General features: G+C 45.3%; 1 protein-coding gene across 1 annotated transcript; it reads right to left on the reverse strand.

Moving 5' to 3' along the window:
• Positions 1 to 775: 775 nt before the first annotated feature.
• Positions 776 to 23,229, reverse strand: LOC310691011 (cytosolic phospholipase A2 gamma-like). Its single transcript, XM_083470594.1, has 18 exons — positions 23,063 to 23,229; positions 21,347 to 21,397; positions 20,634 to 20,677; positions 19,578 to 19,792; positions 18,176 to 18,287; positions 17,338 to 17,480; positions 16,887 to 17,085; positions 15,937 to 16,054; positions 14,937 to 15,077; positions 14,650 to 14,703; positions 13,870 to 13,902; positions 12,935 to 13,063; positions 11,578 to 11,703; positions 11,269 to 11,310; positions 5,452 to 5,544; positions 4,862 to 5,016; positions 3,345 to 3,516; positions 776 to 2,316 (listed from the first exon to the last, which is right to left on the reverse strand). Exons 4-18 carry the CDS (start codon positions 19,595 to 19,597, stop codon positions 2,165 to 2,167), a joined length of 1,689 nt encoding a protein of 562 aa, XP_083326720.1. The 5' UTR covers positions 19,598 to 19,792; positions 20,634 to 20,677; positions 21,347 to 21,397; positions 23,063 to 23,229; the 3' UTR covers positions 776 to 2,164.
• Positions 23,230 to 23,876: the final 647 nt, after the last annotated feature.

Raw genomic sequence — 23,876 nt, forward strand, 5'->3', positions numbered from 1 at the left:
GAGGTGTTCATGGCTATTTTTCTAGAAAAATAGCACTGATTCCAGAAGGTGAAGCTGTTTAAAAATGAAAAATTAGAATGAACTGTCAATTTAGCAAGTACTCTGTAGTACTATTTGCTGTGGAAGGCAGAAACTAAGCCATGGGTGATGATTTTGCTGCCATCCTGTGGTCAGTCATGAGATAGTTGCCTATTGAATTGTACCCAAAATCAGGGTTCCTTTGCATTGTTTTCTCATCAGTTCAGCAACAGATTGTGTGGATTAGAAACTTTATTTGCATTAGCCGCTAGCCATAGCAATCAGATAAAATATACTGGGGATAGAGCTAAATAGTTAGCTATAAAAAAATACATTCTTGAGGTTTACATCAATACAAATGGCAGAACTGATACATGATCCTGTAGCCACAGATTGTGTGAGTTGGTAAATTACTTGTGTGACTTTCCTCACATACCACTGCTGATGGGAGAAACAAGGCAACAATAGATATTTGCTTATTGAAAGTTGGAGTTTTAAAATTGAAATTGAAAAATTCTGCATTTTGGTATAATCAAAATTCTGTATAAGCTCTTTGGAAGCAAACATGAATGCTCAAGAAAAAATTCATTTGGAGAATCCACTTATGAGACCAACAAAGTGGATTTGGATCAGACTTTGAACCAAAACAGACTTTGACTAGCCTCATCATGAGCACACACAAAATTGCAAAATTGCAAAATTTTGTTTATTATGCTTATGGTACACAATTTTTGTTCGCCTGGTACAATATGAAGAAATTAATCAGCAAATTCTTATTAGTACTTAAAACAGAAAAATCATACTTAACAGAAAAATACTTCAGCAAGGTAATATCTACCTTCCTTCCCATAACAACCGAGTGAAAAGTATTAAATTTCATAAAACAAAATATTACTTTTTAATTTTAAAGTCCATTTTTTAAATCTACTCTCTGTATGCTTTTAGAAACATCAGGAAAGTTTTTGTATGTAATATTATAAATGTCTTTTTGTAATTCATGTTCCCTGTATCCTTGATGACCTGTTGTCATCAATTCTGTTGCAAAACTTTTTTTTTTTAATAATATGTTTTCTACAAAGAAAAGGTTAGGATTAAGAAAAGTGGAAAAAAGAATACTCTTTATAATACAAAGAAGAATGTGTTTTTAAATGTGAAGCAGCTGAGAAGGAAAAGGCAACATGCATGGCAAAATACAATAGCTATTGGGGGGGCAAACTTTTTCTTTAGAAAATATTGTTTTCTAGTGGAGACATTAGAAAGCCTCTCCTCCTTCCAGAGGGGAGGGGTTGTGACCGGGAGCCGATTCCCGCGTTCCGCCCCCTGCCCTGCCATCGTCGCTGACGCGCCGTGCCCCTGGATGGGACCCAATAGGGTGACAGTGCGGGGGCGTGGTTTAGCCGCTCAAATGCGGCCGCGCCAGTTCTCCCCGCCATTGCGTTCCAATTTTCCTCGAGTCACCCACCCACCACTCCCTTTAGGGCATAGCTTCTCGCTTGACCTTGCTATGGACCTATGGTTGGTCGCCCTGGTTGCCTAGGGGGCCTGGTAGGAGTTTTTTCCAATTGGCAAATTGGCACCAGCCTCTTGGTTTTTTTCACCTACCTCATAGCAATCGTCACAACTTTCTCGGTATTTGATGGTTAGGCATTGGAATGTGTTGATGGTGTATGGAAGGGCAAGGTGTGGCCATCGCCTACCCCTTCACTTATGGGTATTCTGTTAAAGGAATCCGGCAGTCGTGGATCCTGTCCAATGCCCTGTGGAGCGGGGGGCCATGACACGACCCCTGGTGACAACAGGGGAGAGCTTATAGTTGTATTTGCATCAACAGGCTCCCTCCCCTTACTGGTGGTTAACCCTCGTCAGACTCACCCCTCTCCGAGTGGGTGGAGTCATATTTGCGGTTGTCCAATGCCTAAGCCAATACCTCTCACATGCTGTAATCAATAAAGTTGTGGCCTTTTCTAGCCCATTAACCTTATATACTGTGTCCACATGTCTTTATTATTCCCAAGCGAGGGTCGGGTCCTTGAATCACAAGCATGCTGCAAAGAAACATGTGGTGCTGAGTAGCTCCCACTTAGAAAAGAGGCGAAAGGAAAATGTTGACCAGAACCTCCAAACTCAAAATTGGAATGAAAAGATGTTAAGGAGCCTGCATGCTTTTCATCGCCTGCAGGATTCTTCCTTTGTTATTCCTCACGTTTGCTTTTGCTGCTTCTAGGAGGTTTTTGACCTCCTGCTCCTTGTAAGAAACTTTGAGGGTGGAATATTGTTCTCTCCATTCAGCTACTTTATCTTTAAAAGAAAGAGGATGTACATAAGCAAGTGCCTTGCTATTCACTTGGAAACACTTTGTATAACACTTAACCACACATGTTCTTCAAAGCACCTATTACATAAACAGATGGGGCAGGAACATGTCCAGCTTATATTATATAGGCTGAGCTATTGACGGTGGAGCTAGTGAGAACTCCAACGTTAATCCCAGCTATCTTAAAAACAAAACAAAAAAAAACTTCAGTAGAACTTGAACATAGAATCTGCCCCCCTCAATTTTATAGGAACATAAGATTCCTGCTGCATTAGACCAAAAGGCCTATCTAGTCCAGCATCTTCCTACCAGGGCAACCAATTATAACAATTATTGGGTGAGCCAATTTCACAAGGTAGCAATTTGGCCAGAGTTGCCAGATTTATCTTCCAGGGATCAGTCAGATCCAAGGAGATCATTAGCCCACACTAAACAATGAAATTTGTTTTTAATTGTCTGTAATGATCTTTCATTGCTCGGTCCCAGCGCCTGCGAACCTAGCAGTTCGAAAGCACCCCTGGGTGCAAGTAGATAAATAGGGACCGCTTACTGGCGGGAAGGTAAACGGTGTTTCCGTGTGCTGCGCTGGCTCGCCAGATGCGCTGGCCATGTGACCCGGAAGTGTCTCCGGACAGCACTGGCCCCCGGCCTCTTGAGTGAGATGGGCGCACAACCCTAGAGTCTGTCAAGACTGGCCCGTACGGGCAGGGGTACCTTTTAATGATCTTTCTAATGCCGTAACCTGCCCTGGGACCTTAGAGTGAAGGTTGGACAATAAATAAATTATCAAAAACAATAATAAATGCATGCCCCTTTCCAGTGGCGTAGCGTGGGGGTGCAGGGGGGCCGGCCGCACCGGGCGCAACATCTGGGGGGGCGCTCGCACTCGCAGCTCTCTGCCCCCTGCTAAAATCCACGGGCTAGGGGTCGCAAATTACTTGCCTTGCCCCGGGTCCTGACAACCCACGCTACGCCACTGCCCCTTTCTAAGCAATCCCCAAACACAATATACCTTTGCAGTTCACTGTATTGAAGAGTGGGAAATGCATGACAGTTGGAGAATCATGTCCTTGGAAAATGTAGCAGTCATGGGGACTGTCTTTACTCTTGTCCAACTCTGAGACATCAATATCAGGAAAAGGAAGATGATTTTCCTTGCAGTACAGGACTGCTTCTTTGACAGTCTGTGAGGAGAAGAAAATGCAGGAAAGGAATGTGGAAATTGTTGTCTGAGCAGAACACCCCACTGGCGGTTGCCCAGGAGAAAAATTGTTAGGGGTGTAAAATTTCAACACATGGTGCTGCCCCAATACTTCTGTCATTGGGTTCCATTGAAAATGGCTTCTCCATGTGAACCATGGAAGTGGCCTCTCCAAACAATGGAACAACTCTTCTTATCTCTGCAGCTGCAATCTCGTTGGTGATGTGCATGCCAGTAGGCAGTTGGATGCATATGTGTGCTCCATCCATTTCCCTCCCACAACCTCAGATGCTGGCAACCCATGCTACACCACTGGGGCACCATGGGCGATACGGCTCTGCAGAGAGATGTCACCTCTACACAGAAAAGACTTCTGATTTTTCCACTTAAAAAGAAGTAGGTATAGCAACCTTGATCAATGCAGGGGTCCAGATGCCTGGCCGCAACGCCACCCACCAGAAAAGGTGAGTGGACATACCAGCAATATCAAGGCACAGCAATTGTCTGTTGTCTAGACTAAACCACCCTTACTCAAATTCTGGTGACCCATCAGAGGCCCAGTAGCCTTGAGTCACCTGTGTGGCTTATTACACTTTGTTTCTTCTTTCCACGCCCAGAACACCACTATACCTGCTATACTAGCCAACTAACAGAGACTTAAAGCAGGGACAAAGGCAGCCTTTAAGATTTCTGTATCTGGCATTTGCGAATCCACCCCTTTTGCATGTTCTTTTTTTGTCTGGCAAGAATGCTTCCTTAAACTCTGACAATGCTTCTGGCTTGACTAGATGGAGGCTGGAGAAGGATTTTGTGTTTGTGTGTGTGTGTGTGCGTGTGTGTGTGTGTGTGTGTGCGTGTGCGTGTGTGTTTGCGTGTGTATGTACAGAGGGGGGGAAACCCTACCATGTAAAGACAAAATTAATGTTTCTCATTCCACTTTTGCTACTGAATCTGCTCACTTGCCTTTTGGCAAGTGTAGTGTAGTGGTTGTAAAGCAGGTGACCCCTGAAAAGTTTTCTACAAGGGTATTTATCCCCTGAGCTGTAAAAAAAACCAAAAAAAGGTCACCACCTCATTTAAATTGAAGAAGGGAGAAAGAAACAGGGAGCAGCATGAATGGGAGAAAGAGAGGTTAGGGATTGTCTGGATAAATCAGGAATTATTCTCCAGCTGAGATATAATGTGCAGTATTCACTTTTTTTCTTGGAGGTGAGCATTACAAGCCTTTGCATCTCATCACCAATCCTGAGCCCAGTGAGCTTTGCTGCCAGCACTGATATGGTAATTAAAAAATGAAATCTCATCATGACCCAACGCAACAAACCTACCTCAAAAGGATTTCCGCTGCTAAAGTCAAAGGAAAGAATGAGTTTCACTTCCCGTTCAGGACGGAGGACAAGCGGATAAGCAGAATTCATGGCTATACCAGCATCGGCCAAACGAAGTTCTTCCTTGCCTGTGAGATTCTTGTCATTAAGGCTGGCTAAGGGGAGAGAGTCGGGTATTACCTTGATAATTTGTTTTCAGGAGTTGTTTCATATGCATGCATTCCCTGCCATCTGGAGAGGTGTCAGGGCAAACTAGACGCAGTGTGTGAAAGCCTCTTGCACAGATTCTATGGCCAAGGCTATACAACCCCGCCCTCCCCCAATGACCTGGCCAGCCCTATTTCCATTTTGTAGTGGCTATTTATTTATTTTTGGCTGCTAAGCAGACAGGCTAATGCTTGCTGGGTCCCCCCCCCCACTCCATTTCTTTCTATTCTGTCCTCCAAGAAATTCAAAGGGCGTTTCTGGTTCTTCCCCTTCAAATGTATTTTTGTAAGTTGCTTTGAGACATATTTGTAGAAAGTGATGAACAAATAAATACTAACACCACCATCATTACAGTAATTAATGGTGTGTGTGGTTTTCCTTACAGTATTTGTAAGTATAGTTGGAGATGGTCCCCCATTTCCATTTGAAGAGGCAATAAACAGTTTTTGACAGTATTCTCAGTGTATCCCATATACCTGCAAAATAAAAACTAGATTAGACATGCACACAATGTCTGAGAATTCTATTATTATTATTATTATTATTATTATTATTATTATTATTATTACTTTTATAACACATTGAAAGCATGTCCCCCCCTTCAAGGAATTTGTAATTTACCCCTTAGAGAATTTAAATTCCCAAAAGCCCTTCACAAACTACAGTGCTCAGAATTCTTTTGGAAAAAGTCCTTAAATGTGCTTTAAATGCATAGCATATAGGCAACCTATATGGTGGCTGCTTCACACAGCATGTGGTACAGCTCATCCCTGTTAGATTATCCCAGTTGTATAGAAGGCTACCAGTTGTATAGAAGGTGGTAACTGAAGCTTAGCTACATATTAAATGCATATCAGTGTCCTAGGGTCCTTGCTTCCTTCTCCAGGCTTATTGCTTAGGACTACACACACATTGGTCATCATGTTACTTTCCCTGAACTCTGCCAGAAGGGGTAGGGATCTCAGTGTATTGCCAGCTACGTTCCTTCACTGACAGGGGATGAAAATGCCGGCATAGAGAGAGAACAGATAAGAGTAGAAGGCAGAGGGGAGGGAGAAGAAGCAGGGAACAGCCATAACTTGATCCCTGGACACAGGGAAAACAAAAGAGAAAGCCAGAGTGAAAGAATGCAATGTAGAGGCTCAGACAGTGAGACAGACACAGAAATACAGGGATTGCCATCTCCAAAATCTTGTAGGACCATGAGACTGGCCGAGAAATGTGAAAAGGACAGGAAGTGAAGGTGGGGGTTTTACTGTTGGGGGGAAGGGGGCGGAGCTCAGTTCCAGCAACTGTGCTATCTGAGGATGATGGAGATTAGCAGAGCTCCAACCAGGGCTTTTTAAGTTGCCTAATAAATCTGAATAATTAACTGCTGCAGTCATCTCGCCCGTGTGGGAGAGACCCAAGCCTCACATGTATCATGATTCATTCACCTAACGGTACCAAAACACTACACCAGTTGTAGGAGATTGTGGGACTGCTGATCCCTGTGGTAAGTGTATCGTGTAGCCCAGCTTTATGGGTAAAAAATGGGAAGGGTGACACCTAGTCCTATTATGAAGCCAATATGGTGTATAATGGGTAAAGAAAAGGGACCCCTGACCGTTGGGTCCAGTCTTGACTGATTCTGGGGTTGCGGCACTCATCTCACTTTACTGGCCGAGGGAGCCGGCGTACAGCTTCCAGGTCATGTGGCCAGCATGACTAAGCCACTTCTGGCGAACCAGAGCAGAGCACGGAAACGCCGTTTACCTTCCCGCCAGAGCGGTACCTATTTATCTACTTGCACTTCATGCTTTCGAACTGCTAGGTTGGCAGGAGCAGGGACCAAGCAACGGGAGCTCATCCCGTTGCAGGGATTCGAACCGCCGACCTTCTGATCGGCAAGTCCTAGGCTCTGTGGTTTAACCGCCACAGCATAGGAGGCCTGAGAGAGGCCTCCGGGACACGGCTGCTGTTGCTGCTTGTATGAGTGCTGGGAAGACCGCTCCCTCTCCTGCCAACTCCATCTGGCCTAGGGGGCGGGGCCTGCACTACCACTACAGTTTCGAGGCCTGAGCAGCTACCGGCAGCAATGGACAAAATGGTTTTAAATGTTTTAATTGCTTTTAAATTGCAGCACCTTAAATGGTGGTTGTTGTTGTTTATAATATTATATTATTTCATTATTTTATTTTTGCTTGGGGTGGGATAAGCATTTAGTCAGCGCTATTGTTTCTTGCTTTGTTTTGTTTTGTTCTGTTTTGTTTTATTATTATTATTATTCTGTTAAATTATTATATAGTTTGTATTTTGCTTTTTAAGGGGAAGGGTCATGGCTGCCTGGGAGTGGGCTCAGCCAATAGATTGGGTGGGGCAGGTTCCACAGGGGGGGATGTATTGGGACACCCGATCTCAGTGATCACGGGCAGGAGGAGGAGTTATGCTAAGACCAGACTATGTCATTACCGAGGAGGCAGGTTTAGTCGTTGTTTGAGGACTATCCCTGCCTCCAGGTCTGGTCCTGACCAGAAGAATACAGTAATCAGCAAGGGAAACCCACATGACCTGAAAGTGTTGCTGTGCAATGCCAGGTCAATGATGAATAAAACCACTGCCATCCACGACCTGATTGTGGATGGAGGATTTGACCTGGCATGTGTGACAGAGACCTGGTTGGATGAAGCAGATGGGCCTGTCCTTGCCGCTGCTTGCCCACCAGGTTTCTCTTACGCACAGCAACCCAGGTCATGTGGGCGGGGAGGGGGGGGGGGTTGCAGTGATTTTTAGGAAGTCATTAGTCTGCACCAGGCGTCCTATTGGGAAGACCCAGTTTTCTGAGTACACGTTCTGGAAGTTGGGCAATAGGGGCAGTACAGGATTCCTACTGGTGTACTGACCTCCCTGCTGCACCAAGGATTCCCTGCCCGAGCTGCTTCAGGTCGTGGCGGATATGCTCCTGGAGACACCTAGCTTGGTTGTCCTGGGGGATTTTAACATCCATGTCGACACGGCCTTACAAGGGGCCGCTCGGGACTTCGTGGAAAGCATGGCCTCCATGGGGCTGTCCCTGAATAAGTTTGGCCCAACTCATAGCCGTGGACATGCCTTAGACTTGGTGTTCACCTCTATGGATGTTGGTGATCTGACACTAACTAAAAGCGAAACAAAAGAAGTGTCATGGTCAGATCACTTCCTGGTGCAACTGGACTTCTCCGCAACCCTTCCCCTCTGCAGGGAGGTGGGACCGATTCGGATGGTCCGCCCCCGCCACTTAATGGATCCAATTGGCTTCCAGAGAGTGGTAGGGGATGCTTTATCCAAGTTGATGGCCTTTCAGCTGATTCCCTGGTGGCACGCTGGAATGCGGAGTTAACCAGGGCTATTGACTGTCTGGCTCCGAAGCGCCCTCTCCGATTGCATGGAGCCCGGACAGCCCCGTGGTTTCCCCCGGAGCTGAGGGTGATGAAACAATCATTGAGACGGCTAGAGCGCCGGTGGCGGAAAACTCATTCTGAATCAGACCCGACACAGGTTAGAGCTCAACCTCGAGCCTACCAAGTGGCAATGGTGACGGCGAAGAGGGCCTTCTTCGCCGCCTCCATTGCATCTGCAGAAAACAGCAGCAGGAGACTTTTTCAGGTGGTTCGCAATCTATCGGAACCACCTGTACCACCGGGGCCTGGTAGGGACCCCAAGATCTCCTGCAATGCTTTTGCAAAGTTTTTTGCAGATAAAATCGCTCAGATTCAGAAGGAGGTAGACTCCACCGTTGGAGCAGGGCCAGGGCGGGAGAGTGCTAGAGTTCTGTCTGGTCCTGTTACATGGGATCAATTCCAATCTGTTACCTCCGAGGATGTGGACAGGCTGCTTGGACAAGTGAAACCGACCACCTGTCTCCTTGATCCTTGCCCATCCTAGCTGATAAAAGTGAGCCGGGAAGGGCTGGGCGATGGGCTCTGCGGGGTGGTGAATGCTTCCCTCTGTGAGGGAGCCTTCCCAGACCCGCTGAAAGAGGCAGTCATTAAACCGCTTCTTAAAAAAACATCTTTAGACCCGGCCAATTTGGCCAACTATCGCCCAGTCTCAAATCTGCCATTCTTGGGCAAGGTGATTGTAATGGGTATGAGTTACTCGTGCGTAAACTGCCGCCTTTCTAGGCTTAATTGCCTTGGTTAAACCGTTCTGACTGCACAGCCCATCTCCGCGTGGCTGTCTCAGTTGCTAGCAGAATCTGTCTGTGGGCGTTTCTTAAACCTTTTCCAGCATAGAAGCTGTCTGACTCCCAGTCGCCTCCTCCTCTCACTGCGCGGGAGTCTTCTGCGCAGGGAGGGCGTGGGTAGTGGAGGACCTGTGCTCTCCTCACTGATGTCCAGAGAAGAATCCCGGAGCTCTCCCTCTGCTTCCCCCATTTGCCCCCCTTTATCCCTGGTGTTGCGCTGATTTCCTTCCTCCTGTACCGAGCTGCTTCTCCCCCTGGTGCTGGGTCCTTCGCCCGCAGAATCTGGGAGCCTCCCCTTCGCCTCTCGCTCTGATGTCAGTTCCCTGACAGTGATTGAGCAGGTGGTTGCTGAACAACTCCAAGCACGCCTGGAGGAAACGGACCACTTGGATCCCTTCCAATCGGGATTCAGGCCTCACCATGGGACTGAAACTGCCTTGGTCGCGCTGGTTGATGATCTCCGGCGGGCTAGGGACAAAGGTGAGAGCTGTTTCCTAGTTCTGCTGGATCTCTCAGCGGCCTTTGACACCATCGACCATAACATCCTTCTGGACCGTCTAGAGGGGCTGGGAGCTGGGGGCACTGTCATACAGTGGCTCCACTCCTTCCTCCTGGGCCGTGTCCAGAAAGTGGTGGTGGGGATGAGTGTTCAGACCCCTGGGCTCTCACTTGTGGGGTGCCTCAGGGTTCTGTCCTCTCCCCCATGCTTTTTAATATCTATATGAAGCCGCTGGGAGAGATCATCAGGGGGTTTGGACTGGGTGTTCATCAGTATGCAGATGACACCCAGCTCTACCTCTCCTTTAAATAAGAACCAGTGAAGGCGGTGAAGGTCCTGTGTGAGTGCCTGGAGGCAGTTGGAGGATGGATGGCGGCTAACAGATTGAGGTTGAATCCTAACAAGACAGAAGTGCTGTTTTGGGGGGACAGGGAGCGGGTTGGTGTGGGGGATTCCCTGGTCTTGAATGGGGTAACTGTGCCCCTGAAGGAGCAGGTGCGCAGCCTGGGAGTCATTTTGGACTCACAGCTGTCCATGGAGGCGCAGGTTAACTCTCTGTGCTCCACCTGGTACGCAGGCTAATACCCTACCTGCCCGCGAACTGTCTTGCCAGAGTGGCGCATGCTCTAGTTATCTCCCGCTTGGACTACTGCAATGCACTCTACGTGGGGCTACCTTTGAAGGTGACCCGGAAACTGCAATTAATCCAGAATGCGGCAGCTAGACTGGTGACTGGGAGTGGCCGCCGGGACCACATAACACCGGTTCTGAGAGATCTGCATTGGCTCCCAGTACGTTTCCGAGCACGATTCAAAGTGTTGGTGCTGACCTTTAAAGCCCTAAACGGCCTCGGGCCTGTATACCTGAAGGTGTGTCTCCACCCCCATCATTCAGCCCGGACACTGAGATCCAGCGCCGAGGGCCTTCTGGCAGTTCCCTCATTGCGAGAAGTGAGGCTACAGGGAACCAGACAGAGGGCCTTCTCGGTAGTGGCGCCCGCCCTGTGGAACGCCCTCCCATCAGATGTCAAAGAGATAAATAATTACCTGACATTCAGAAGACATCTTAAGGCAGTCCTGTTCAGGGAAGTTTTTAATATGTAACGCTGTACTGTTTTTAACACTGATTGGGAGCTGCCCAGAGTGGCTGGGGAAACTCAGCCAGATGGGCGGGGTATAAATAATAAATTATTATTATTATATTATTATAACCCACAGCACCACCCGCTTCCCATGGTGTATAGTACATACTGATAAATGTGTGATCATTCAAATATATTTTGACTATTTTTATCGTACATGGCATTAATAATTAAATGAGTTGGTGGTTTATAAAGACCCTTATAAATAAGTATTAATAAAATTAAAAGTGAATGGATATAAAACAATATGTATACCTTATAATCTTATTTTCATATCTGCAGATTCTCATCACAAACCTTTGTGATATACAAAATGTTGGTTTGAAAATGATGTATAAAATTTGTGAATTACTTACTTCTCTTTGTTTCTTCGTGATGCGTGAATGGAGATGTCCTAGCTGTCAAAAGCAAAGCATCATAGCATTGAGACTAAGGGATAAAATGCAATAAAACAGGTGCACTATAAGACATCTAAACTGTAAAATGGTTACAATATGCTTCTTGTAAATGGAGCAGAAGTTGATTAGGGTTCCAGTCCTTCACATTTATGTAGGATCAAACTCCATTGAACACAGTGGGGCTTATTTTTGAATAAAAATGTGCATATCTAAGATTGCTCTATAAGAGAGTTCTTTGGAAGTTTTGAAATTCATAGCCACACTTGCCTGCAAATTCTTGAGTAAACATGTCAGCCAGGGTCAAAAACTGTGCCACTCTTCCAGGTTTGTCTAGAGTGTTGTGTTTGTCCTTCAATAAACTGAGGAAGTTGTAGGTGTTGCTGCCTGCTTGATCTATCAAAGAACGTAAGATGAGACTAGAATAATGAAAAAGCATATCCATCTGGTCTAACCAGATTAAAATTAAGTTTCACAAAACTAAAACCTTTGTAACACTTGTATTTCACATTTTTAAGATTTCAGCCTTCATTCTCAAATACTCCTCCTCCAATTATATTTGGAGGAATTCCAGTATAGGGAAGAATTGCACTGCCACCTGAAGTGAAGGCTCAAGACAGTCGTATGGTATCAGGGGTACCAACCTGAATAAAATATTGAGGGGGCCCAAGTAAGCCCCACCCCACATAATTGATCACATGAACGGCAATTGATCATTTGAATGGCAATGTCCATCAAATTTGGGGAGGGTGGCCCCCTCAAATATTTTCTTGAGGGGTGAAGCCCCCTTGGCCCCAGGAATTGGCTTCAATGTATAGTCCAAATATGTCTCAACTTTATCAATTAACCTATAGAGGAGGGGTAGGGAGTCAGCAGCCTTCCAAATATTGTTGGAATCTTACTCCCAGGATCCCTGGCCAGTCTGCCTGAGGCTTTGAGGAGCTAGGGTCCAACAACATCTGGAGGACCATAGTTTCACCACTTTGGTAATACAGTGATCAAACTTACTAAAGACTCAGCTACCTGCAGGCAACTCCTCCCTCTGTGTTCTCGCATGGGCAATGCCACCCAGCAATGGGCCTGATATGGGTTTTCTATTGGCAACTTACCATGAAGATGAACGGAGGGGACTCCTCTAAATCCCCGCCTCACACGCACATACATAGATGACAGCACATGGCAGAACAATGGTCCCAGGTCCCAAGAGCACCTGTCAACACATACCCTCTTGAGCTGGGTGGCAATGCAAGGTTGGCTGCTCAAGAACCCCCTACTTAATTGGTGCCTACAGCAAACCTTGCAGGGAAACATTTTCTTTGCCTGCATGGTTTGAAATTAAATTACACAGACCGAGGAAAATGTTTCACCTGACACCATGGCATTGCCAAGTGATTGTCAGGTGGTTGCCCCTGCCCACCTGCCAAAGTGTCCCCTGAGTGTCGAAGGAGATCTGAATCTAGCTGGTTGGTAAGATTCAATTCTCCATCATTGATTTAAGTCATGGGTACAATTTTCTGCCATAATCATAGTCCTAATCACACACACTATACACTTTGAAGGGGTTGCTGGGAGCATGAAGATCTGTGTAGGAAAAATAGACACCAGTCATTCCTCAGCGTCCTCTTACCTTTAAGGAGTTCCATGATGTTTGTGATGTTTTCATCCTGATGTTCATGTGTCGTCCCTTCCATGGCATGAATCAGGAGCTTTATTGCATGTGAAGCAGCCTGACAACATATACAGTGACAACTGGAAGCTTCAAAAAAAGCCCAAAAATGCAAGCAACAAGAAAGGAATAAAGCTGGTTGGATTATTCCAAAAGTTAGGATGCAACATATTGTAGGGAATGTGACAGTGCTGATAAAAATGGGCAGGGCAGGCCAGGCTTCAAAATACAGAGAGAATAACATGCTAAATGAGATATGCCTGATTTATTGGATCATCCCTGAAATCCCCCCCACACATGCTGGCTCTAGTCAAGAAGCCCCAGCTCCTAGATGTCCCATCCTTATGTCACTGCTGGAATAAATGTATTGCCTATAAGATAGGTGAGCCATGACATCACTGACAGATTTCTCCCTTGGGAAGGAAACGTAGCAATAAAAAACACCTCAATTCAAAAAGTTGTGCAAATGCACCTTAAATCCATTTCTTTCTGCAGCCTTTTCTAACTACCCTCCTCTAAACCTTTGATAGCTATGGGAAATGCAGAACTTGTCAGGGTTTCTATAGTATTGGATAACCCTTGCTGAAACACAGCCATAAGTCAAATGCAGACCTGCTTTTGCATAATACTTCAGGAGACAGCGATACTTATCGTCCAGCCCAACAAATCTTTCCTGATAACAGAATGTTTTTCTAACTTAAATAGTGGCTAAGGCTGCTTCCACACAGGCTGACCTTCCTACCTTTGACCCTTTTTTTCTGAAACTACTTTCCATTTTGTGTAGAGCAAACATGTGCATAAAGGTTTGCAAAGTTCCTGAATAAAGAAGGCATCAACAGATGTATCCTTTTGAGACGGGCTGATGGCAAAAAATTCAAGCAATGTCAAGGACTTACCTGAAGCTTGTTCTCCCAGATGTTTGATATAATCTGAAAATGTGAGAAGTACATTATATTTCCATAGCTATTGGAATATTTTATTAGATGGGGAATCTGTGTTCCTCCAGATGTTAATTGGGCTGCATTTTCCATTATCCATAATCATCGGCTATACTAGCTGGGGCCCACAGGATTCCCATCCCTGTGGCAGAGAGAAGAATTGTGGCCAGGGTGAAGTGGCCCAGAGGAGCAGGGGACCATGGACCCAACCACTCCCCTCAAAAAAAGTGTTGCTGTGTAAGGGGCGAGCCAAGGGCTGCCCCGACCTTAAGTGGCCTCTGGAAGGCCCGCCCCTGCCGCCAGCCGATTGGCTGGCGCTGCAGGGGATGCAAATTAAGGGAATCCCTGCTTCCCGCGAGGCTGGCGCCAGCCTCGCGGGAGTGAGTGTGGGCGGGGTCGTGAGCCCGCAACCCCCCCTCCTCCTGAAGTTCGGTAGTGGCATTGTGGTCAGGGTGAAGTGGCCCAGAAGAGCAGGGGACCATGGACCAACCACTCCCCTCAAAAAAAGTGTTGCTGTGTACTAATACAAGTTGTCAAGTGTTGGCAAATTAAGTGAGGGCAGTCTGGCCGCAGTAGCATGTTAGTGTTGTAAGGACATAGAAGGCCAGAGGATTTTCTTCAGGGCTCCACATAAGCTACGCAACTACTTCCAAGTGTGCACACATGGGCTGTGCCTTTGGAATCCATACCAGGAAGGAACTTTCCCTAGCTGGGTCCAATAGGCTAAACATACAAAACCTTCTATTTCCTTGACGTCTTCTTTGCGATCTGCAAATGAACTTCCCCATAAGCCTGAAAGAGAAGGAAGGAAATGGAAATGACATTTTCTAGGAAATTTGCAGGACAGCACTATGTTTAGTGGCATACATTAATCATAATTGTATGCCACTAAACATAGCAGAGGGAACATGCTCAGTTCAGTGCGGGAAGGTGGGGAATCACTGAGCATGTGAACTAGTCTGAGGTTTGGATACTGCATGAATCTGTCGTGTTGCTGCCTCTTCCCCCTGTCAAGTCAGCAATACCTCTCAAGTAAGAAATGCTTTTTTCATTCTTCAGTATTCTCAGCACACCATTCTCAAATGTGCTGCCCAACAGCCTCATGTCAACAAATGCACCAGGGTGAAAGAATCCAGCATCATGGGGTGTGAATTCAAACCAGATACCTTTAAAAAAAGAAAAAAGAAAACCAGTGTCAGAAAGTGTGGGAAACAATTGCTTATACACATAGACTTCTTTTGCCATATCAGCTTCTGTATTTGTCATGTTTCTTTTTGACGTCTTACAAACTATTGTTTATAGAATTTTCTATTTAGTTAATTGGCTGGCTATGTTCTGTCTCCATTCTGTTTTAAGCATATGCGGCACCAGGGTGCAAAGATCCACCCGGTACCCCCCCCTCCCAGCTTGCCGAGTCCCAGGCGTGCAGGAGGGTAGAGCCAGCTGGCCGCCTCAGTGTCTCACTGGCTTGGTTGCCCCCAAACTCATGGTGCAGAGCTGCCCGCAGCAGAAGAGCCCACCACAGTACTCTGACCGATGGGCGGGCTCTTCCCAGACTCAACTCTTGGGCCCTGGAGAGCCTGGAGCCCGGGTGTCCCACACCCTTAGTGCCTATGGGTAAGATGGCCCTGCTTGGAGGCATCAGTTCAGCCTCTGTGAGAACAGGATGCTGTTCCAGGTAGTCCTTTGGTCTGTTACAGAAGGACTCATCTAATGTTCTTATGTTAGTTCAGCCCACTGTGTCAATTGCATTGATCCAAGGGCAGTCTCCAATAACAGCTGCACATGCTCCTTGGATAAGTTTAACACACATAGAGATTATTGTTGGAAGAGTATAACAGTTGGGTTATAGGCTATCTTAATCAGGCTCCAAGGAGACCCAATAGACAGTGATTTCAAGCACAGAGAAGACCCACAAACATATGGATAAGATCCAAGCCCTTTTAAGTTGTATTGATTTCAAAGGGAACATTAGGCATCATGAGAAATGGCCATATATAGTTGCTGTTTTGTTTTGTTTCTTACCTGGATGGGTTTTACTGGTGTCATCTAATTTGTTTGAATCCACCGCCGCATAGATGGGGTAAGGAACTGCCCCATTAAATGAGACCATCCTTTCCTTGGACAAATGACCATAATCTAGCTGTAGAGAAAGCGACTCGTTAATGAGGGAGAATATTGTCCCAATGCAAATAACAGCTTCAGAGAAGGGATTTTTCCCAGTTCCAAGCAAGGAAGGCAAGTGTTAAGTTCTTCCTCTGTACCTGCTGCGATTTTGGTAAGTTATAAGCCCTGCCAGCTGATGCTATTTGCATTTAACAATAAACAAATAACATTTGAAAGCAAACACATTTTTGATCTCATGTGTAGCTTGACACGCACAGTTGGCGAGAGCTAGCAGGATTATAGCCTGAGATAAGTTGCTATTCCTACTGAGTATGTCACATTTAGAACAGCAAAACTGATCACTTGGGTACTTCTGCTATGTACCAAGATGAATCAAAAGGCTCTGGACTACCGTAGTTTTTATACTGTATTTTATGCTGCTTCTATGTTGTATTACAATTAAGTGTTTTAAATTTGTTGTTAGCCGCCCTGAGCCCAGTAAGGGTGGGGTATAAATAAAAAATTATTATTATTATTATTAGAGTAAAAATATACGTTGCTTGCCATTTTTGGTGGAATGATGGAAAATCTCTACAAGGCTTCCTGTAGGCAGTGCCTTGCTGACAAGCTGCACCATAAACTGCATCTGGATCTTCCTGCAGCCTCTAAATCAGTTTACTATGTGATCTGGAAGTGGTTGTCTTGCAATTGTGGTTTCTCAGTGGGGAAGAAGGAACATGGGATATACAAAAAGAGTTGGACTGTGGCATAGGTGTGTATGTTTTTTAACCCCCCCCCCCCAAAAAAAAAACCCAACAACAATTCTGTGCAACCACAAAGTATCTGTGGAAAGGAGGTAGTATACTTGCCTCATGCAACATTGCATAGAGAATGACACTGCCCCAGAAATCGGTCAAGGAATATGTCTTCTCTTTACTTGGTTCTACAAGGGCATCCAGGGATTTGCTGGGATCCCACGATTGATTTACAAGATTGTCACTCATCTTTGCTTCCAAAATAGGAAGCTTTCCCATCCATTCCTCATGTTCATAGATGAATGACATACACCTTGGAGAAAAGGCAAAGCATTGTGAACAAAGCTTTGAAGAAAGACTTTTCCTGGAGGAACATTGCCAATCACTGTAGATAATGCTGAGATGGATATACCAAAGGCCTGAATCAATATGATACAATTTAGCATGTTCCTACGTTGGGCAGAACTTTCTTTATCAAATCCTTTAGCCATTAGAGACAACCTAGGTTCCTACTTCTTCAAATGGTTATGCCAGTCATCACTGAATATAGTTTGTGTCCACTTACCAGGTAGAACCTGATACTCCACAGAGATACATCACAGCACCCAACAAATCCTCTTTCTGAAGTTCTCCCAGAACCCCTTGAAGTGCAATCATGGCCCGCAACCCTCCACCAGATCCTAACAGGGCAACATTAGGAACAGAACTCTAGGGAAACAGGGAAAGACAAATAACTGTCATATTTTGAAATATGTAATCACAAATACTTTTTACAACGTAACACCAAGTGGTGAAACTAGAAACAGATGGTGCATGGTAGCAGAAGACATGGTGCTATATTGGTGCTTTCCTAACCTGCTGTTTAACACCCCTCTCTAGCCACCTGTAAGCAAAAGCAATTTGATCAACAGGGAGAGAGGAGACTGCTGCCATCCCAACCTGCTGTCTGCTACTGGTGAAGTTAAGTTTTGTAGGGAACAGTATATTCTCTTCCTTAATGAAATATTGATTGATTGTGTAGCTTTCGGAAGAACAATGGGAAATCAATTGCTGTTAGTTATTGCAATTTAAGCTTCCATAACTCAACTCTACTGTATCCATAATTTCCTCTCCAAATTCTGCTTTCCGCCATCTTCTCTCCCAGCCTCCCATGTTTTAGCCACCCACCCACCCACTCACTTTGCCTTTTGTCTATTCATTTTTTCAAGCCCCTTTGCCTTGGTCATTTGCCTGCGTTGTCCATTTAGAGCACCTGAGCAGCTCAGCCAGTGACAGGCTGCCCCCTTTCCCCAAAATATCAGGGCTTTATGTACATCACTGCCAGAGATTGTGTCGCTATTATCCAAAGTGTGAGCACTGCCGCATCCCTTAAGCATATTGCAATATAGGCCATTAAACTTTACCATGGTGGTGTTGACCCCAAGCTTCAGAAAAGAATTGTGCACTTTGATTTTTCTTCTGCCAACAGCTGTTTTTTCTTCATCAGATACATCTCTCGAAATCCTGATCACATCACTAGTTTAAGAATAAAAGTCAACCATTTCAAAGTTGCTCATTCAAGTGGGAGTCTCTACCCCAGTCATCTGTGGAGCACATACAGACAACCCGCCATTTTGTGCTTCAAGTTTCATAGAAACATAAAGTCCACTCACCCCTTCCAGGTGACATGAAGATTGTGGCCCCGTGCCAACCCTGCCTCCATCCTCATTTCCATGGCTTGGTCTCTGGCTGCAGCGGCTGTCGGGAGGTGCTACAGCCTCTCCCCCCAGCCGCAAAATTCAAATTTGTTTGTCTGCAATTTTGGACCAGTCATGGGTTGGCTTGAGAGTGTGGCCATAGAGGGTTACACTCATGGAGTCTTCACTCAGGTCCACTCCCCAGGGATAAAAGCCTTTGCCCAGGACTGCAGTCGGCATCATAGTAGGAGAAATAGTCACACTTCCAGTGAATTTGTTGGTCCTGCCCAGCTTCTAGCCCCCTACAGCACCACTGAGTAACCATTTGGGGGAGAAAGCCACTGCTTTAGTGCTGGTATCAGGGTGTGTGTGTGTTTTGGGGGAGGAGCATGGGTGGGATAGCACAGTGTCAGTGATACCACCACCACCCAAATGAGGGTAGAGTAGGGTAGAGGGGAGCTGAACTTGGCTCACATTCAAAAGTGGCACCACCATCTGCTTCTGAAAGCATTTGAGGACCTGAATGGTGGAGTGGCTAGGTCAGCCTGGGGAGAGACCTCTATGACCTTTTGGGCAGTGCACAGCCTGGTTGGCTGCTGACAGGCATGCACCACCATCCTTCATGATTACTTCTGAGTGGGCTTACCTGGCACGATCTCCACTACTACCAGATAAGCCAGCAAGTGTGTGAGGGCAAGATTGCAGGTGCATCAGCACTGCTGTTGCAGTGGTGGTGGTAACTGGTAGCAAGTATTGAGGGGGCTGCTGAACACTGGTGGGGAAGCTGAGAGCAATCGTCCCTGGGGCCCTGCAAAATCTGGAGCTGGGCCTGTTTAAAAGCAAGCTCCTTGGACACCAGCAAGAGCATGTTTCAAGCTACTTTCTGAGACAGCTGTATATTTTTCATGTCCCCCAGTATTTACAAGAGTGTCAGACAAATTAGTGGACCCTTCTGCTACATCTCATGCTAGAGAACAGTTCTAAAGTTAGGAAACATTTCTGCAATCCTACAGGGTTTCCCCTTTGTTTTTTCACAAAGGCAGCCCTCAGTTTCTTCACACAACCATCGATTTTGCAAGAACAGTTCTGGTAATCGTTAGTTAGCAAACAACATCTGGATAAATATTACCTTTGGTTTGACCCAGGCATACATAACCTGTGACCTTTCGAGCTGAGTGAAGTTCAATAGACATGCTTGACAGTTCAGAAAGGCTATATTGGCTGCCTGTGTGGGGCTGCAGAAAGTGGATTTAAGCACTCAGAAGTCCACATTACTTGAGGAAACACCATAGCTCAGTAACAGAGCATCTGCATCTCCTGCATATGTAGCATCTCCTGAAAGGGCTGGGAAAGAGAACCCTCTCTAAAAAGTCTGGAGAATCACAAGTTGCTCAGTGCAGACAGTGCCAGATTAAATCTTGTGGAGGCCCCTCGGCTGTCGAAATCTCGGGGGGGGGGCTCGCAAATTATCTCCTAATCCATTTTTTGTTTTACCAAGCAACAATTTTAATAAATCAATTTCAAGATCAAATCAATATTATTTTGATCTGTTGTCATGGGGGCCCCTAAATGCTCTGCCTCTCTGGCACTGTACTAACCAAGATGGACAAATGGTTTGATTCAGTAGGAGGCAACTTGCTATGTTCCTATCACTGACTGGTGAGCTGTGTTTTGCTTGATGGGACCCACGTTGTACTAGCCATGCACCATCCACTGTTACACAGTTTCCCGCTTCCAGCATTAGTGCATGCATAATGAAAGCAGGGGGCTCCAACCCAAATATATGCAGGTCCACCGCAGAGCCAGAAAAAATCCACACATACACAAATCATGCATACAGCTGAATGCACAGAAGGAGTACTCTCTGAACAATGACATGCATGAGTACAGCCAGTTTAGAGGAGCATTCCTGCCATCTGATCGTGCCCCTGACATCCTGTGGGCTCCCCAGTATCAGCACCCATCCTCAGTGGGATCACCAGGAGTGGTGGCAGCCAAGCAGAAGTGCTACGAGCTGCAAGGGAGGGAGGCTATGATCCACTCAGCTTTATCTGCTTCCCAAGCAGACCTTTTCTTGCAGCTCTTCACTGCAAGGTAAACTGCAACCGGTGGGCCCAAACCAGACAATATGTCAACAGTGGCTGACCTTCAGCACCTCCAATGAATTTGAACTGTTTTGCCTTACCTTTGTTTAAGAGACAAGCTTTCTCCATTAATAGCCTCGTTTTCCTTTAATAAAGGAAGAAACAGAAAGAAAATGTGAGTCTATAATGATTCAAAATCGGGGTGTGGGACATCAGTTCCTGAGGCCTCAATGTGGCTCCCCAGGCCTCTCCCTTGACCCCAAGCTACACCCCACTCGTTAGCCACCCTTGCTCTTCAGACACACCCCTCACTGCCCTTCTTTAGGTGGTTATTGCCTTGCTGGACTGTGCCATTAACTCTTACAAGGCCTCTCGCTTGCCTGGAGGACGGAGAGGGGTTGTGTGCAGAAACGAGCCACTGTACAAAGGCACAAATTGAAATGTGTTGATATTTTGTCTCTGGCCCTACCTACCACTGTCATGTGGCCCCAGAAAGTTACTTCAAAAGGAATGTGGCTTCAGGTCCCGTCCCCTCCAATATACTTAGTTTCACCAATCCTTCTTGTGCATTGACAGTGCCATGTTGATTTCTTCAGGAATGACATTCTGCTAATGAATTTGCTGTTGTAGTATAGGATTGGTTGTTGCTTTTCTCTCTCCTTTCTTGGTCCACTACCCAGGTTTTGCTCACTTGCTCTGTATTTCATTGTTTCACATAAAATATGATTTCATGTTTTTTAAGGTCTCTAACAATTCAACTGATTTGGAAAACAAGAGGGAGAGGAGAATGTTCCATAATGGATAGATTTCTTACCATTTCTCTTCCTGCTTTGTTTATTGGGTAACCCACAGATTTCAGTGTTTTCTGTGACAAAGAAACAATTTCACAAAGTCTTCAGCATTTGTCTTACAGGATGTTTTCAGATGACCAATTTATTGAACATTCATACTCATTTGTTTTCATGGAAATTAGACCATGGATTTGCACTGGCTTGTTTCCTCATTAATTTAGAGGAGTCCACACGACATCTTCCTCCTCCCATTGTTGACCCATAACTTTCCCCCTTTAACTCCAGACATTTTTGCTCCATGGAAACTTCCAAAATGACTAGGTAATGCACGCTTATCATTAGGACAGGGGTGGTGGTTTTGCCCTGATTTTCTTTTGGCAGCTCTTACTTCCCTTTATTTTACCTTAGTCAGTCATCATGTAAATTTCGAGCAAGGGGCTGCTTCTGAAGGCTTTTGCTCTGATCTTCTGATTTACGCTAAACTAATCAAGAGTTGAAATGACTATTGCACACAAATTATTGTTTATATAAAAGGAAAATGGAAGATAGAGAAGGGGATTCAACTCAGCTGCTTTTTAGCCATTGCCAAAGCTTGGAAAGTGAAAAGGGAGGTAAATGTCCTTCTGGGCTCTGCAACCACTAAAGAACTGTTAATTTAAAGCTTCTCTCCTCCTCCCGCCTAAAAAAAAGTGAACTAATTTGTGCACAATTGGGATTGAGTTGAGTATGTGAATGGGTCCTTCTTTCATATATTAGCAAGCTGAAAAATTGCTGCAAGAAAACATGGGGACTAGAAGCAGGAGGATGGGTGTATGGGTTAGCTAGCAGTTGGAGATAAAAATATGATGGAAATAAACTGTTAAAATGTTTCTTGCTGGTGACCCATCTTCCACTTTTACTCAAATGGCTGAAAAGCAGCTGGTCACAAGAAGTGGGAGGGAGGGAAAAGGACATGAGGCTGGAAATGGGGAAGGGTATGGATCTGGAAAAAGGAGCAGCAGTAGTCACCCACCCATATCACCTCAGCCCTAAAACCTTTGGGATGATTGCGTAGAAATAAAATGATGTTGCAGCTGCTACCAAAGCAACCGTATTTCTCAGCCTCAGTATTTTATTAGGAGAATCTTTTATTAGGAGAATCTTACAAAAATGTACACTTTAGTCTAAACAGCAGACAAAAATGTGCTTATTAGAATAAATTCACACTTAAATGCTGAAGCATTTTCACGAGGGTTTTTTTTTAAAAAAAAAACCATCATAATTTGCTGTGGAAATGTGGTGAACTAAATTTAACATTGGAAAAACTGGAAACTGAAAGAACTTAATTTGACAAGGAGCGTGAGAAAAGACCTCTTGTATCAAGTCAATCCTTCTTCCCACAGTTGTCATCCAGGTGTGTCTTGGAAGCTCACAAGCAAAGCGTGAAGGCAATAGTCCTCTCCCCCACTGCTGCTCACCCATAATCTGTAAAAACTCATTGGGTGATGACCCTGGGTTTAGCTCTTCACTAACAACCTTACAGATTGGTAGTGGGATATGATAACAAACACACAAGCATGCAGGATAAATTTGTGTGTGAGTCTAACAGCACACTTGCCATCTCTGAGGTGGTGGCTGCTCTCTTATTATAAGAGAATAATTTTTAAAAAGCCCCCCCATTGCATATCATTGTGTATAATCCTCTATTTGCTTGAATCTATTCACGAGGAAAGACAGCAATCAGAAAGAGCTGTACTTACATTTCTATCCTTTGGAGACTGAGATTGGATGGACCACAGTGTTCACCTGGGGTTCAATGCAATGATTCTCCACTCGGCCTGGATAGGTGTTGTGGAACAAGGAAGATATGTGATTGCACAGAGGACCTGAGTCATTTCATGTATCGAGTGGCAGTAGTTTCTTTACATATAAGGTAAGAAGTTTTGCAATAGTTTCTGAAGAGTGACGAGCTATGTGCGTATTCATGCATCACTTCCATCAGCACTTATTTACAAGGGGCAGCCCCCTTTTTTTCCTGGTACCTGTCTTTTCGGGTAACTACAGTTTCTTATTTGTCCTTTTTATCTCTGGGAATTAGTTGGGGATTATAGAGTTTGACCTTGAAGTTATATCTTTAAAGTGTGTGTATATCAGGGTTGCATCTTGTTCTTTGTGCATTGCATGTATACATATAAACTAGTAGCCACCATTTCTCCCCAGAGGCCCATCAGAATGATGCTACAGCATGTGATTCTAGTGTTGATGTCATGTTATCCCAATGGCTGGGGGGGGGGGAGTATGACAGCCGCAAATGGGCAACTGCCAGGAGAAAACACCACCTCTACCAACAGTAAGCTCCCCATCTTTTAAAAAAATATTACTCTCCACTCTCTTGGCTCCCTCAGCCTAAAAGCGGAGATAAGCACCACACCACATAGTCGAATTTGACTGGACTTAACCGTCCAGGGGTCCTTTACATTTTGACCTTTACTCTCCCCTCCAATCAATTAAAGGTACTCAGTGTTTGCAACCTGAGAACTGCATTGCAAATTAGGTAGAGGACTTGTTTCAACA

The sequence above is a fragment of the Podarcis liolepis genome (assembly GCF_965112155.1).
Source record: "Podarcis liolepis genome assembly, chromosome: 13".
Classification (NCBI taxonomy): Eukaryota; Metazoa; Chordata; class Lepidosauria; order Squamata; family Lacertidae; genus Podarcis; species Podarcis liolepis.

Coding starts and splice junctions, on each gene's coding strand:
- LOC310691011 (XM_083470594.1), bottom strand. CDS start 19,597: ATGCCTGGGTCAAACCAAAG. Junction 16,055..16,886: donor TCTATGCAATGTTGCATGAG/GCAAGTATACTA, acceptor CTTTCTCTACAG/CTAGATTATGGTCATTTGTC. Junction 2,317..3,344: donor CAATACAGTGAACTGCAAAG/GTATATTGTGTT, acceptor TTTCTTTTAAAG/ATAAAGTAGCTGAATGGAGA.